Below are 17,299 nucleotides of genomic sequence, written 5' to 3'. Positions count from 1 at the left end.
GTGCAGATGGTAACAATGAACAGGCATAACCATCACAACAGCAGTCGGTGACTATTCTGTCATGGAAATCAGGGCTAAGCATACCATATCTCAGTGCGTCAAGGGAGTCCTCTCTTCTTGTATTTACAAACACACCAGAATAGATGTCACTCTAGGAGCACGAGCCCTGGGAATGCTATTGGCCTAACTTCCAAGGTGTCAAGGCAGAGACATAATCAATGTGATACAAATGATTCAAGCAGGTACTGACTGTTGCAACTTACATTTGGCTCACATACAAAGGCTGATGACTGAAAGGGGTCTTCAAGTTAGGAGATTCAGAAACCGAGCCCTTGCTCTCCAGTCTTACCTGAAATAAGAGGCATCCGTCATCTCACACCATGCACGAGCTCTTTCCACTGAAGGTCCATCAGCGTCTGTGCACTGTAAGGATAATCACATCAATCAGCACCTGTATTCCTGAACCACTCCTTCTCCCTACAGCACTTACTCTCCCATGAAGGTTTCCCTTCTTCCTACCCTCTTCAGGTGCTCACTTAAGTTCCTCTCTCCCCTTCTGTTACACCTTCCTCTCCCTTGCACCACTTCAATACCCTCTTCTGCCTATCTCTGTAACTTCTTTTATTTCCTCTCCTCTCTCCATTTGTCTCCTAGGATTTCTATCACTTGTCTGCTTTGATCCAATTTCCTTTCTCTATCCAGTTTCTTAGCATGATTTTACTCTTTTCCCAAGTTCTTTCTCTTCTGCATCTCCTCTTTCAACCGACTTTTCTTTTCCCTACCTTAATCATCTGATTTCCCTGTTCTCCTCATTTTCGCTCTCACCCACCTTCCTCTAATTTTCTGTGCTCTCCTCTTCTTCCCCTAATTTCCTTCCACCCTTCTTTACGATTTACTTTCTTGTCTTTGTCCTCATCCCCAATTTACCCCGCCTCCTCCTTTCCCTAATTCGCTCTCACCTCCTTCCCCTCCTTTTAACTCTCTCTTCTCTCTCCAGTCCAGCGATTTCCTCTTTACTCCCCTAATTCCTTGCTCCTTTGCCTGCCTCCGAGAGAAGTGCCTAGCATTTCACGAACTCCACTCACCAATCTGCCCCCAGCATTCTCCTGTATACTCACACAGTCCACCACCATCTTGCCTAGTTCCCGGGCTCCAAACACTGTCTTAGCCAACTCCCATGGGTTTGAGGGGCGAAAGACATCCACAGAGTTCACTTGAACCTGAGGGGGCTTTCCTGTGCCTAGGGAGACCACAACACCCAGGGGTTTCACTTCCGCTCCACACCGCTGCAGGATTAGACAAAAGGTGGTGAGGATAGACTTGCTGACTTTTCAAACAAACAGATACAACAAACAGTGACCTCCAAGTGATAGTTATAGTTACCGTAGAGTAAGAGTTATAATTTCTTGAGGTAAGTATAACTATAACTGTTGAATGTCTATAGATTTGCACATGTAAAATCTGAACCCAACTATAACGTCCCATTAACCTTTGTTTTTTAGTGAATTTCTAAGGTTTTTAAATTCTATTTTCTAACTATAACACTCCTGTAATTTTATTTTTTCAGTGAATTTTTTTTTTTTTTTTTTTTTTTCCAACGTTAAGTAAGGATTATGTTACTTACCCTGTAAGCATCTGTTCGTGACATGTAGTGCCGTAGATTCACATGCTGTGCATACTCCTGCCATCAAGTGTTGGGTCTGGATGTGTGTAAGTTCTTTCTCTTCGAAGAAGTCTCTTGAGTCATAAGGCAAAGTGACTCCTCCACTCTGTGATAGTGCGCATGGGCATCGACTCCATTGTGAGATTGTTTCCCCCCAGTCGGGTGACAATGGAGTGTGGGTATAAGTGTTAGTAATGAGATGTCAATGCAAAAACAAGTTACTTACCTTCGGTAACGCATTATTTGGCAGACTCTAGCTGCAGATTCCTTACCTTAGAATTTCCTGGTGTCAGCTTGGAATCTGGGAGTTTTGCTGAGCAACACCTTTGCGCATGCTGTCGGGTGGCATTGTTTGGATCCGCATGGCGTCATTGGAGCCATCTGTGACGTCACAGTCGCCTATAAAGGTACCACCCAGGTGTGCGTACGTCAGCTCCCTTTCCACTAACTTCCACACCGGAAGTGCAGAGCCATGGAAAGAACTAACCGTTTGTCCATCCTCCCTTTTACAACAGGAAGAAGTGCTTTCAATGCCAGTCTGATCGCCCGGAGCCCCAGTAAATTGATATGGAGACCGGATTCTGCCAGAGACCAGAGGCCTCCGATCTCCACCGCTCCCAGAAGTGACGCATCTGTCACCACTGTGAGATCTGGTTGGGGAAGTGAGAGGAGCCTGCCTCTCACCCAGTCGCAGTGCACTAACCACCAATGCACATCTTATGCAGTTCCCCGAGATCTGAACAGTGCTACCCGGTGAGTCAGTCGTGAACTTCAGGTCCCACGGCAGAGCCCTCATATACCATCTGACAGGATGCAGGAGGCCATGAGGCCCAACAGCCTCAGAGTCTGCCTCACTGAAATCCAGCATAGAGGCCGAAACATCAGTATCATAACCTGAATATCCTGGATTCACTGCTCGGAGGATAAGCCCGAAACTGCACTGTGTCCAGGAACAGCTCAGGTGAAAGGGAGCTTCTGAGAGGGAGTCAGATGTGACTTTGGCACGTTTATAGTGAAACCCAGTAAATTCAGGAGCTTTACCATAGTCTGAAGGTGGGTGATGAAAGCCTGGGGCGAAGGAGCCTTTAACGGCCAGTCGTCAAGGTAGGGGAAGACTAAAACCCCTAACCTGCACAAATGAGCTGTTACCACTGCCATCATTTTGGTGAACACCGGAGGGGTACTGGTGGGACTGAATGGGAGCACGGTAAACTGAAAGTGCTTGTGGCTCACCTTAAACCACAAGTAACGCCCGTGGGCAGACGGGATGGGTATGTGAAAATATGCATCCTGCAAGTCCAGCGCTACCATCTGGCTCTCCTTGGTCTAGGGCAGACACGACTTGAGAAGAGTGTGCATCTTGAATTCCTCCTTTTTGAGGAAGAGATTGACGTTTCGCAAATCTAGAATAGGGCGAAGACCCTTGTTCTTTTTGGGTGTCAGAAAGTAGCGGGAATAACAACCACTGCCTACTTCTGACATTGGAACCCTTTCTATGGCTCTTGTGGCCAAAAGAGCCATAACGTCCTCGCAGAGCAAGACTAAGTGATCCTCCATCAGTCATTCTTTTAATAGAGACATAGAGAGAGGAAAAGACTGGAAGGGGAGGGAATAGCCCTTTTGTATAATCTGCAAGACCCATTTGTCCGATGTTATGGACCGCCATTGAGGGAAATGAAATTGGATCCTCCCTCCAACTGGACGTCTGTGGTCTTGCAGAGTCACACTAGGAGGACTTGGGTGCTACAGAAGAGGGGGGCTGTGTGGTGAACGACTTCTGGCCAGACCCTCTGGGTCTGAAGGTACCGCAACCACGTCCCCGCACAGGATGCTGATCTGACAGAGGACGGTGGCTGGTCTGTGGATGGCATGGTACCCCACCCCTTCAGACTCCTCGAAAGGGGTGTAAAACAGACTGTTGACGAGGGGTTGGCGAGAGGACCTGTCGTAGTTGTACTCTTGCTCTAGGCAAGACTGCTGGTTATGGGATGACAGCACTTTTGTTTGTAGGCGACTAGGTCAATCCTACAAGAAGTCGCAACTGTTGACCCAACCCTCTCAGCTCACAAGCAGTACCTCACCAGAAACTCAAATAGTAAAAGGTGATTTGTGGCAGCCTTTATGCATGGACTCAAGAGAGCAACATTTCAGGGGAGTAGTGGTTAAACTGAGACTACCCTTTTCTCACATGAGCAAAAAAGTCTCAGTCACACACACAGGCAACGAAGGAGATGCAATCACGTTTTCAGTAGGTTTTATAAACAAGACTGCAATCTACTGTAAAATGCATGGGCTGCAATGATTAGGATAATGAACAATGCAAGGAACAGAATTGTAAAAACATGAGTCATGAATATAAAGACCCCCACCATCTTGCAATAACATGAGATGTGAAATAAGCCCTAATACCCTAGCATGATGAACCTAATGTCTAACCTAAAGAGAGTTAGGTGTGTTAAATCTGATCTGCCAGTACCATGTCCATGAGAAGAGCCCCCAAACCCTCAGTACCTTGGAATGAGGTCTCTAGATCATACTCCGTAGGGACACGAAGGCTAGGTCTGGATCAAGGCGATGTGTATCATAGATAGCACTGATGGCATCTGGTAGGAATCCCTCTGATAACCTTGTCTGCGTGAGATGTATTTCTACAGATCCTGACACAGGTATGTTCCCAAACAATAGATAAGAAAGCACGTTTGGGGCGTCAATTACATAAACAATTCCTCCAAAGTACATTATGTTCCTATCACACATAAGTGGGAAAGAACATGATGTGAATACCTGCGTATATTAATTTTCTTTGATGCGGACAGTGACGCCTTCACAGAGTGGCACTGATAACGTGAAATCAAAACATCTTCCTAACTATAACAGCCATCTTGGAAGAAACAATTAAATAAATGCGCTAAAACAGAGCAGGCTAAGTAGGTTAAAAGTCACTAGGTGACACGGGCACAGGCCTGCAAGCTTGAAGGCTAAGCTATCTGCAAGCTTGAAGGCTAAGCTATCTCCTGATTCCCAATAAAACCAAATAGGATCCACGAACAGCGCAAGGACCTGGCCGTAACCCGTGAATCCTTGAAGCGCTCCAGAGCAGAGTCTGCCTTTTCACCAAATAGGCGGGACCCATCGAATGGCATCTCCATAAGGTTTGCCTCGCCATCCCCTGAAAAGCCAGATGTATGAAGCTAGGTGTGGCGACGAAGGGCCACCATCAACAAAATTACTCTACCCAGCGAGTCAGTCGTGTCCAAACCACACCTGGTAGTAAACTTGGCTGCATCTCTCCCATCTTTGACTGCTTGTGAGAGAGTGTCCCGCACGCCCACCGCGACCTGAGGAGCACTTGCGCCTCCGTATCCCATAAAATATGGGAAAAATAGCCCAATAGGCATGAGGTATTTACTGACCTCAATGCCAGGCTGGAGGAAGAAAACATCTTCTTCCTAAGGCGGTCAGCCTCTTTGATTCCCTATCTGGGGGACTGGAAGGGAAGGCGCCACGGGAAGTGGAGGGTTGGAACACCAAGATCTCTGGGGTGGGGTAGTGTGTGAGGAAGCTAGGATTATTTGAGGCTGAGTGATGGCGGTGGCCAATTGTCCTATTTACAGATGCGCCTGTGCTGAGTTTGGACCATGTCCCCAGCAGGACATCCGTGAGGGCTTTATTAAAGGGTAACACTGGTTGCGATGTGGAAACCCTCAGCTGAAGGACATCAGTCAGTAGGCTAGTCCTGACCGGCACCGTAGGCAGATCTAGGTCAGAACCTCAGCTGCCCTATGCACCACCATACCATACAATGCTCCCTCCTCCGTAGCTGCTGTAGGAGGTGAGAGCATGCCAGCATCTGGAGAGGCCGACTGTATGGACTTGGCATTGTTCCGGATCTGATATCGGATCCAAGAGACCCCATCAGCGCTGCGGTCCAAGCTGCCGGAGTGGAACCCGATGGGGCCCCTGCTGAGCCTGCAGGGCCCAAGGGTGCACCGGCAAGGCCAGCCCGCTCAAACACAAGACACATGGCCTTGTAAAACTCTGACTTGACTGGGGGTCTCTCCAGCTCCCGGAAAGGGGGGGGAGAAGCTCAAAGTCAGCCCTGTCAACGTTCCCAACTTCCCTTGTTAACTGACAGGCAAAGTGAAGTCGAAGTCTTCTTAGACTTCTTCTTCTTCTTGCGCCTCTTCTCCTAGTGCCCGGAGGAACTTGAGTGGGACGAAGAGGACTTGGAGCTCCTGGAGCGGTCCCGCAACCTCCTCCTTGACCGAGACCTCAGATGAGTTGCGCAAGCCGATATCGGCTGCCAGGCCACCTTGAGCTTCAGAGACCGCTCCCTCAAAGCTTTCGGTGCCACAGCCCAGCAGTCGGAAAACAACTTTGAGTCCTGGTCTCGGTCCAAACACCAGAGATATTCCTCATGGGGGGTGGTCCGTCACCGACATGGCACGGTGGCAGGCACCGCAAGGCTTGAACCCAGTTTTCCTAGATGTCATTCTCGCACAGACTGAAAAAAATCTATGACAAAAAGGTAAAAAAAGGCTTGTTAAAAAATACAGAAGGTAGCTCGATTCCGGATCTGCGCTTTAACCGGCATAGAAGGAGAAGAACTGACATACGTGTGCCTGGGTGGTGCCTTTATAGGCGACTGTGACATCACAGACGGCTCCAACGATGCCGATGACGCCACGCAGATCTGAAAGATGCCACCCGACGGAAACTTCCAGATTCCTAGCTGACTCCAGGAAATTCTAAAGTAAGGAATCTGCAGCCAGAAGTCTCTATCAGATTATGAGAATTTAAGAGAAGTACTGCAACAGCCACAGGTGTCCAGGGAGAAGGTTGGACGCATGTGATTCTACAGCACCACTTGCATGAACAGATGCTTTCAGAGTAAGAAACAATCTGTTTAATGGCATATTTGCCTGTAGATACACATGCTTTACATAGACTCTAAAGCAGGGCCCTCCCAAAAGCAGTGGCTACCCTGTGGGTGGTGCAGTTGTTTAAAAAGGTGTATGTACACTGCATGTCCTATGTTTGCTTGTTGCCACTCTAATACTGCTACACAGTAAAGCTTAGTGAAGGTGTGTGGTGTTGACGAAGTAGCAGCTTTACAGATTTCATCTATTGGTATACTGCCCAGAAAGCTATAGATGCCCTACTTTACAAGTAGTCTGCTCTAGGAGGTATGGGCAAAACTATCTTTGCTTTGGCGTAGCATGTTTGAATGCATTTAGTTGTCCATCTTAAAATGCCCGACTTGGATATGGGTTTCCCTGTGGGAGGGGTTGAAAAAGCAAAAAAAAAGTTGTTTGGTTTTACGAAACTCTTTCGTCCTATCAATATACTACATTAAAGCTCTTTTTACATCTAATGTATCAAGGTCTCTTTCGGCAACTGATTGAAGTTGCAGAAAGAAAGCCGGTAATTCAACTGATTGGTTTAGGTAAAAAGAAGAGACTACCTTTGGTAGGAATTTTGAGTTAATTCAAAGGACTACCTTGTCCCTGTGTAGCTGGGAGAAAGATTCTTCCAAGGTAAATGCCTGGAATTCACTAACATGTCTATGTGAGGTGATGGCTACAAAAAAAGCAATCTTCCAAGACAGAAATTAGAGAGGGCAGTTACGCAGCGGTTTGAATGGTGGACCCATTGGTAAGTACAAAATTAAGATTCCATTTAGGTGCAGGGGTAAGCCTCGGTGGAATTACTCTTAAATCCTCCCATGAATGCTTTAATGACTGGTACTTTGAACAGTGATGAATACTGTCTGTTTTGTAAGTAGGCGGCAACTGCAACCATATGTAATCGTACTGAAGTGTACGCTAGGTCAGAGATCTGCAAATGAAATAGATAACAGACAATATTTTGAGCAGTTGCATGAAACAGATCAGTGTGTTTACTATTACAGTAGAAATCAAATATTTTCACTTAGCAGCATAACATGTCCTTGATGTGGGTTTATGGGCCTTTTTGAGAATGGTCACACATTCTCGTGGAGAAATGAGGTAACTCTATGACCTCAGGAGCTAAACTGCAAGGTTGAGTTCCTTTGGATTTGGGTGTCTGACTTCCCCATGGTTCTGAGTGAGAAGATCTGGGATGAGGGGAAGCTTTTCATAAGGCAGCACAGTAAGTTTGAGTAGTGTGGTAAATAAACCATGGTTGACGAGGCCAGGTGGGAGCTATTAGAATGAGGGTGAGAGAGGTTTGCCTGAGCTTCCGAACCACAAACGGAAGAAGTGGAAGAGGTGGGAAAGCATAGGCAAATATTCCTGACCAGTTCATCCACAGAGCATTGACCTTGAATAGTGGGTGTGGGAGCCTGGAGGTGAAGATTGGGCATTTTGCATTTTCTGCAGTTGCAAACAGGTCTATCTTTGGAAACCTCCACTTGTGAAAGTATAGGAGGAGGACTCAGAGGTGGAGATCCCACTTGTGGACTTGTTGCTGCATCCTGCTGAGGAGGTCAGCAAAGTTGTTGTGCATCCCTGGAAGGGTTCAGCTAACAGGTGAATGTTGTGACATATTTCCCACTGCCAAATCATCTGAGACAGGTGTGATAACTGTGGAGTCTATGTCCCAACCCCCCGATTGTAGATAAAACATGGCCGTGCAAACTGAGACAACTTTGCCTTTCAAGTGAACTAGAAAAGCTTTCAGTGCTAGGTGAACTGCTTGAAGTTCCAGGTGACTGATGTAAAGAGGCTGATGTCTGGTGTCCCAGTGACCCTGAACTGTGAGAACAGTAAGTGTGCTCCCCATCTTGTGAGTGATGTGTTCGCTCTGAGAATAATCTGAGGTACAGGGTCTAGAAATGGCTGCCCTTTTGATAGGTTTAGTGTGTTCCACTACGGTAGAGTGATGTGTGCGGCTGTCTACCAACATTAGATCTTGTAACTGACCCTGTGATTGTGACTGTTGACTCGCCAGACACTTTTGAAGTGGTCACATATGTAGTCTTGCATATGGCACTATTTCAATACAAAATGCCATCAGCTCTAAAAGTCTCTGGATTGTTTTGACTGTTATGTCTTGAGTGGGATGAAATTGCTGAATCAACTTTGTGAATCTTGGTTGCATTGGGATAGGGTAGTCCCAGCTGTGTGTTGAGAATAGCCCCTAAATAAGGCTGAATCTGTGAAGGTTGAAGGTAAGACTTTTGTATGTTGGTTGTAAACCCCAGTTGCTGAAGACATTTTAGAGTGGATTGTTGTTGTATGTTGCAGACACAACCGATTTGTACTGGCTTTGATGAGCCCGTCATCTAGATATGGAAAGACATGAATACTCTCTGTCTGCGTAGATGTGCTGCAACTACCAATAGATGGGGAAAACACGGGGAGCTGTAGTAACTCCGAGCGGGAACACCTCAAACTGGTAATGTGTCCCTCCCCTATTACAAATCTGAGGTATTGTCTGTGCGCTGGATGTATTGGAATGTGAAAGTAAGCATCCTTTAGGTCTAGCGCAGACATCAGGTCACTTTGTTGTATTAGAGAAATCACATCCTGTAGAGTTACCGTATGGAAATGGTCTGACAGGATGTAAAGGTTTAATGGCCTGAAGTCTAATATAGGCTGTAGTGAACAGTCTTTTTTGGGGAATGAGGAAGTATAGAGATTTTACTCTTGAGTCTTGCTGTTGAGGAGTGACAGGTTCTATGGCTTCTTTGAGCAAAAGAGCTTGTACTTCCTATTTGAGCAGGGTTAGATGTTCTTTGGAGAGATTGTGTCTGCGAGGTGGAATGTTTGGAGGTGTTTTGATGCACTCCAGACAATAAACATGCTGGATAATAGCCAAAACCCACTGATCTGTAGTAATTGTTTTCTATTTGTGACACAACTGTTGTAGTCTTACCCTGACAGGTGTTAAGTAATCGAGGGACATGAGGAAAGTCACTGTCTTGAGGTGGAGGGTGTGGTGGAAGGGGAAGCATCCTTTCCACACCCTTGGAATTATTCCCTCTATATGTGCCTCTGTAGTATCCCCTGAAAGGAGGCATGATACTGTTGCCTGTAGGAGATTGTCCAGTACTAGTGTGATATAACCCTATGAGAGCTAAAGGGAGCCTCTATGGGGAGGAGGGTGGGTCGCATGTGAATCTATGAAAGATACCAATACAGGAGAACTGCAGTTACAGGTAACTCATTTTCTTTTCCAGTATTTGATCTTTCATAGATTCACATGCTTGAATCGGAATAGCAAGCAGTTACTGTACTTATAAACAGTTTATAGCATAAAAACAATTTGCAGATGGTCGGCAACATAATCTATTTAGACATACCCAAGAATTATAATAGAAATCTGTTACACACTTAAATATGTAGAGCTATGGAAAGAAACACATGAAATTAACAGACTCTCGTCTTAGTGAAATAGATGGCGAGGCACGGACTGTCCAATGGCAGCATCACTGCCCTGAGCTGACTGGAAACAAAAATGCTGCATGAGCGAATGAACATTCTGTCACATTGCAGCAAATTTTGTTTTCTCAAAAGGCACTCCTGCACTCTAAGCAGCTAATGTGGACACTTCTGGCTGAATGCGCTTTGGCTTTAGTTGACAAAGGCTTACCAGCCTCTAAGGGGCAACAATGGATTGTAGCCGAAATCCATTCAGCGATGGTTGTTTTTGTGACTGAAGCACTCTTGTGAATGTGTCCATAGGAGATCAACAGCTGATCATTCGTTGTGATGTGTTTTGTGCGATGTAAGTAAAATGTAATGGCACCTTTTGAGATCCAACGTATGCAAAGACCTCTCTGCAGGTGATTCGAGATGGAGGTTCTCAATATTATAGGTTTGTTGAGAGGAAAATCCGAAGGTGTCTTGGGATGAACCTTGGATAGGTTCTGAGAACTACAGCATCATCTGTAAAGCACATGAAAGGCTTTTGAGTCATAAAAGCCTGTTATCTTGCTAACCTTTCTGGTGCATGTCAGAGCAAAGAGTAGCAAAATCTTCCAGGTGAGGAACTTGAGATCTGCTCTGTCTATGGGTTCGAAATGCGCTTTCATGATTTGAGACAGGACTACATTTAGGAGCCATTCTGGTGGAGGAGCACTCACTGAGGGAAAAACTTCAAACAGTTCCTTAATAAATTGTTTGATGATCCTGTTGGAGAAGAAAAAGACTGTGTGCTGAACGTGTATTTCTGGAAATTGCAGCAAGATGCACCTTAATAGATGAATGTACTAAACTTGACTGAGCCAATGAAAGGAGATATGGCAGAATCTGCTCAGGTGATACTTGAAGGGGATGTAAATTTGACTCCTGACACCAAATGCAGAACCGTGTCTATTCCAATCTGTATGGCTTTGCTGTAGGATCTGCTCATGCCTTCAAGAGAAGGTTCCAGCTTCCTGAGAGATGTTTAGGTTTTTTAATTTGTTGAATTCAGGAGCAGTATGCATAAGTGTAGAAAAGTCAGTTCTGGATGATGGACCTGGCCTTGGTTCATTGTTAAGAGCACTTGTGATGGTCTCAGGCAAATGTTGGTGGATTCCGAGGGGGGTAGTGTATGCATAGATCCCAGACCATCTGAGAGGAAAGGTATTCCCCTACGACCTTGGATGTGGAGGCCAACTTGCAAGAACTGGCATCTGCAGTTCTTGTTTGTCTCGAAGAGATCCAACCCTGATTTGCCCCACAGAGAGAATATCTCCTTAAGTGTGGATTGGTCCAGCTTGTGACAGGTCTTCTTTATCCTGCTTAGCGTGTCTGTCACAATGTGGCTTATTCCGGGAACATGTTTCGCTCAGAACACTGTTGTCAATTTCCGGATTTTCTGTGCTTCTGTGGAAAGGAATAATGATCTTCTGCCCCCTTGCTTGTTGACATAGTGAACGCTGGTGGTAATGTCTGAGCGTACCAACACAAAGGCACCTGTTATTCTTTGTATTTGGAGGCTGAGGTAAATTGCCTTGAGATCCAGCTGATTGATGCACGTGGTCTTCTGAATTGGAGACCACTTCCCTTGAATTTGTAAGTCCTAAAGATGTCCGCCCCAGACTTCTAGGGAAGTGTCCGTGGTGATGACATAGTTGGGAACCTGAGGCAGGAATATAAGGCCTTTTGAAAGATGGTGGGGTTCTGACCACCACTTCAGAGCTGTTGTTTGGTGCAATCTTTACCAGGTTGTTGAAGGATTCAACTATTTGTATCCACTGCTTGTAAAGCTCCTCTTGCAAAGGTCCCATTTTAAGTGAGCAATAGGGACCAAATCTATTGCTGAGGACATCATCCCTAGGAGCAACTTGTACAGAAGCACTGAAACTGACTTTTTTGTTTGCAGCTCTAGGGCTAAACGTTGGAGTCTCTGCTGCCTGTTTTGTGATAGAAAAGCTTTTTTTAGATGGTGTTCCTAGGAACACTATGGTTGTTGAAGAAGTAGTCGATTTCAGATGATTGACCCTGAGCCCCAATTTTTTTTTGATAATGCTAAAAAAGCTGAGGTGGCTTCAGATGCTTGATTGGCCATTGGTGCCTTTATCAGTCAGTCATCGAGGTATGGGAATACCTGATATTGAAAATGTCACTTACCCAGTGTACATCTGTTCGTGGCATCAGTCGCAGTAGATTCGCATGTTCTGCAATAGCTCGCCATCTGGTGTTGGGCCGGAGTGTTACAAGTTGTTTTTCTTCGAAGAAGTCTTTCGAGTCACGGGACCGAGTGACTCCTCCTTTTGTCTCCATTGCGCATGGGCGTCGACTCCATCCTCGATTGTTTTTCCCCGCAGAGGGTGAGGTAGGAGTTGAATTGTAGTAATAGTGCCCATGCAATGGAGTGACTAAGTATGCACCTATTTAAGGTTGAGATGATACATATATAAATAATTGAAGGTAACTTCCAAACTGCTACAGGCTCCCGGGGAGGCGGGTGGGCACATGCGAATCTACTGCGACTGATGCCACGAACAGATGTACACTGGGTAAGTGACATTTTCAGTTCGATGGCATCTGTCGCTGTAGATACGCATGTTCTGCATAGACTAGTAAGCAGTTATTTCCCCAAAAGCGGTGGATCAGCCTGTAGGAGTGGAAGTAGTTTGAAATAATGTCCTTAATACGGCTTGACCTACTGTGGCTTGTTGTGCGGATAACACGTCTACACAGTAGTGCTTGGTGAATGTGTGAGGCGTAGACCATGTGGCTGCCTTACATATTTCTTGCATTGGGATGTTTCCTAGAAAGGCCATGGTAGCACCTTTCTTTCTGGTTGAGTGTGCCCTTGGTGTAATGGGCAGCTGTCGTTTAGCTTTAAGGTAGCAGATTTGGATGCATTTAACTATCCATCTGGCTATACCTTGTTTTGAAATTGGGTTTCCTGCATGAGGTTTTTGAAATGCAATAAAGAGTTGTTTAGTCTTTCTGATGTTCTTTGTTCTGTCAATGTAATACATTAATGCTCTTTTGACATCTAATGTATGTAGTGCCCTTTCAGCTACGGTATCTGGCTATGGAAAGAACACTGGAAGTTCCACTGTTTGATTTAGATGGAACGGTGAAATAACCTTTGGCAAAAATTTAGGATTGGTCCTTAGGACGACTTTATTTTTGTGTAGTTGTATAAAAGGTTCCTGTATAGTAAACGCCTGAATCTCGCTTACTCTTCTCAGGGAAGTAATGGCGATGAGAAATGCCACCTTCCAGGTTAGGAACTGTATGTCGCAGGAGTGCATGGGTTCAAAAGGTGGACCCATAAGTCTAGTTAGGACAAAATTTAGGTTCCATGAAGGAACAGGTAGTGTTCTTGGTGGTATAATTCTCCTAAGGCCCTCCATGAATGCTTTAATGACTGGTATTCTATATAGGGAAGTTGAATAAGTAGTCTGCAGGTATGCAGATATTGCTGCAAGGTGAATCTTAATGGAAGAGAAAGCTAGGTTAGATTTTTGTAAGTGAAGCAAGTAACCCACTACATGTTCTGGAGTTGTGTGTAATGGTTGTATTTGATTAATATGGCAGTAGCAAACAAACCTCTTCCATTTACTTGCATAGCAGTGCCTGGTGGATGGCCTTCTTGCTTGTTTTATGACTTCCATACATTCTTGGGTAAGTTGTAAGTGCCTGAATTCTAGGATTTCAGGAGCCAGATTGCTAGATTCAGCGATGCTGGATCTGGGTGTCTGATCTTTTGGTTGTGCTGTGTCAACAGATCTGGCCTGTTGGGCAATTTGATGCAGGGTACCACTGATAGGTCTAGCAGCGTTGTGTACCAGGGTTGCCTTGCCCAAGTTGGTGCTATCAATATGAGTTTGAGTTTGCTTTGACTGAGTTTGTTTACCAGGTAAGGAAGGAGAGGGAGAGGAGGAAAAGCGTAAGCAAATATCCCTGACCAGTTCATCCATAGGGCATTGCCTTGGGATTGTTTGTGTGGGTACCTGGATGCGAAGTTTTGGCATTTTGCGTTCTCCCTTGTCGCAAACAAGTCTATCTGAGGTGTTCCCCAGAGTTTGAAATAAGTGTTCAGAATTTGGGGGTGAATTTCCCATTCGTGGACCTGTTGGTGATCTCGATAGAGATTGTCTGCGAGTTGATTTTGTATCCCTGGTATAAACTGTGCAATTAGGCGAATTTGGTTGTGAATTGCCCAATGCCAAATTTTTTGTGCTAGCAGGCTTAACTGCGTGGAGTGCGTCCCTCCCTGCTTGTTTAGATAATACATTGTTGTCATGTTGTCTGTTTTGACGAGAATGTATTTGTGAACTATTATTGGTTGGAAAGCTTTTAGTGCTTGAAAAACTGCTAGAAGTTCTAGGTGATTGATATGCAGTTTTGTTTGATGTACGTTCCATTGTCCTTGTATGCTGTGTTGATCGAGGTGTGCTCCCCACCCTGTCATGGAAGCATCTGTTGTTATTACGTATTGTGGCACTGGGTCTTGGAAAGGCCGCCCCTTGTTTAAATTTATGTTGTTCCACCACAGAAGCGAGAGGTAAGTTTGGCGGTCTATTAACACCAGATCTAGAAGGTGACCCTGTGCTTGAGACCACTGTGATGCTAGGCATTGTTGTAAGGGCCTCATGTGCAGTCTTGCGTTTGGGACAATGGCTATGCATGATGACATCATGCCTAGGAGTTGTAATACCATCTTTGCCTGTATCTTTTGTGTTGGATACATGCGTTGTATGATGGTGTTGAAATTTTGAATTCTTTGTGGACTCGGAGTGGCTACTCCTTTTGATGTGTCTATTATGGCTCCCAGGTATTGTTGTACCTTGCGTGGCAGAATTTTGGATTTTGTGAACTTGACGGTGAACCCGAGTTTGAAGAGGGTTTGTATGATGTGATTTGTGTGATTTGAGCACTGTATGAACGAATGGGCCTTGATTAGCCAGTCGTCCAAATATGGGAACACATGTATTTGCTGCCTTCTTATGTGTGCAGCGACTACCGCTAGACATTTGGTAAAGACTCTTGGTGCGGTTGTTAATCCGAAAGGCAGTACCTTGAATTGGTAATGTATTCCTTTGAATACAAACCTTAGGTATTTCCTGTGCGATGGGTGTATTGGTATATGGAAATAAGCATCCTTGAGGTCTAAAGTTGCCATGTAGTCGTGTAGTTTTAGCAATGGCAATACTTCTTGTAGTGTGACCATGTGGAAGTGGTCTGATTTGATGAAAGTGTTCACTACTCTGAGGTCTAGGATTGGTCTCAGCGTTTTGTCCTTCTTTGGTATCAGAAAGTACAGTGAGTAAACTCCTGTGTTTATTTGTGTGTTTGGCACTAATTCGATTGCATTCTTTTGCAATAGTGCCTGCACTTCTATCTCCAGGAGATTGGAATGGTGTGTTGTTAAATTTTGTGCTTTTGGTGGTATGTTTGGAGGGAATTGTAGAAATTCTATGCAATAACCATGTTGGATAATTGCTAGAACCCAAGTGTCTGTAGTGATTTCCTCCCATGCTTTGTAATAATGACCTATTCTTCCCCCCACTGGTGTTGTGTGGAGGGGGTGAGTGACATGTGAGTCATTGTTTAGTAGTAGGGGTTTTGGGGCTTTGAAATCTCCCTCTATTTCTAGGGAATTGCCCTCCTCTATATTGTCCCCGAAAACCTCCTCTATACTGTCCCTGGTAAGTGGACGGTGTTGCTTGTGAGGTGCTGGCTTGTGTGCTTTGACCCCGAAACCCCCCTCGAAAGGGCGTTTTACGGAATGTGCTGTAATTCCCTCTGCTCTGCGGGGAGTAGAGTGCGCCCATGGCTTTGGCAGTGTCCGTATCTTTTTTGAGTTTCTCAATCGCTGTGTCCACTTCTGGACCGAACAGTTCTTTTTCATTAAAAGGCATATTGAGAACTGCTTGTTGAATCTCTGGTTTAAATCCAGACGTTCGGAGCCATGCATGCCTTCTGATAGTTACAGATGTATTAATTGTCCGTGCAGCTGTATCTGCAGCGTCCATGGAGGAACGTATCTGGTTGTTGGAGATGGTCTGTCCCTCCTCAACCACTTGTTTTGCCCTATTTTGGAAGTCCTTGGGCAGATGTTCAATGAGATGTTGCATCTCGTCCCAGTGGGCTCTGTCATAGCGCGCAAGTAGTGCCTGGGAGTTCGCGATGCGCCACTGGTTTGCAGCTTGTGCTGCGACTCTCTTACCAGCTGCATCGAACTTGCGGCTTTCTTTATCTGGGGGTGGTGCATCTCCAGATGTGTGAGAGTTGGCCCTTTTCCTAGCTGCTCCTACAACAACAGAGTCTGGTGGCAGCTGTGTAGTGATGAAAACCGGGTCCGTAGGAGGCGGCTTATACTTTTTTTCCACCCTTGGTGTGATTGCCCTACTTTTGACCGGCTCCTTAAATATGTCTTTTGCGTGCCGGAGCATACCAGGGAGCATAGGCAGGCTTTGGTAGGAGCTGTGGGTGGAGGAGAGTGTGTTGAACAAGAAATCATCCTCGACCTGTTCTGAGTGGAGGCTTACGTTATGAAATTGTGCTGCTCTAGCCACCACCTGAGAGTACGCGGTGCTGTCTTCTGGTGGAGATGGCTTTGTAGGGTATGCCTCCGGGCTGTTATCTGACACTGGGGCGTCGTATAGGTCCCATGCGTCCTGATCTTGGTCATCCTGGCTCATGGTGGTGTGAGCTGGGGAGTGAGATGGAGTTTGTGCTGGTGAAACGTTAATCACGGGCGGAGGAGAGGGTGGTGGTGTAACTCTTTTCACCACTTTTGGTTGTGGTGCTTGTTCCGTCTGGAACTCCAACCTTCTCTTTCTCCTAATGGGGGGAAGGGTGCTTATTTTTCCTGTCCCCTGCTGAATGAAGATACGCTTTTGCGTATGGTCCACATCAGTTGCTTGTAGCTCTTCCTCAAACCTATGCTTTTGCATTTGGGAGGTTAGCGAGTGCTCTTCTGTATAAGAGCCTGAAGCTGGGTCGCTTGCAGTTTGTTTCGGCGTCGAAACTTTGTCTGCGTGTTTTTTCGGCTCTGAGGAGACTTTTTTCCTTTTCGGGGCCGAAACCTCTCGGCGTCGATCTGTTTCGGTGCCGCTGTCTCGGCGTCGAGCCGTGTCCACACCGGCATCTCGGTGTCGAGGCTTGTCTCCAGCACTTTCTCGGTCCCGAGAAGGCTGCGTGCCGGTGTCTCGATCGGAGTCGGACGATCTCGGCACTGTTTGGGCCTTTTTCGGTG

The 17,299-nt window shown here is 45.9% G+C and overlaps 1 protein-coding gene across 4 annotated transcripts in view; it reads right to left on the bottom strand.

Annotated features, from left to right (window-relative positions):
* The window catches only part of PLA2G6 (phospholipase A2 group VI), a 317,414-nt gene that overhangs the window by 19,755 nt on the left and 280,360 nt on the right, over window positions 1-17,299 (bottom strand). For all 4 annotated transcript variants that reach the window (XM_069231334.1, XM_069231337.1, XM_069231335.1 and 1 more), the window contains 2 exons: window positions 1,119-1,286; window positions 350-423 (listed from right to left, as the gene is read on the bottom strand). In XM_069231334.1, coding sequence (XP_069087435.1) covers window positions 350-423; window positions 1,119-1,286 — 242 coding nt within the window. The remainder of the gene's footprint in view (window positions 1-349; window positions 424-1,118; window positions 1,287-17,299) is intronic.

This window comes from Pleurodeles waltl, chromosome 4_2 (genome assembly GCF_031143425.1).
Source record: "Pleurodeles waltl isolate 20211129_DDA chromosome 4_2, aPleWal1.hap1.20221129, whole genome shotgun sequence".
In the NCBI taxonomy this organism is placed as follows: Eukaryota; Metazoa; Chordata; class Amphibia; order Caudata; family Salamandridae; genus Pleurodeles; species Pleurodeles waltl.
Note: the sequence above shows the minus strand (reverse complement) of the source record. Positions and strands in the feature narration are given on the sequence as shown.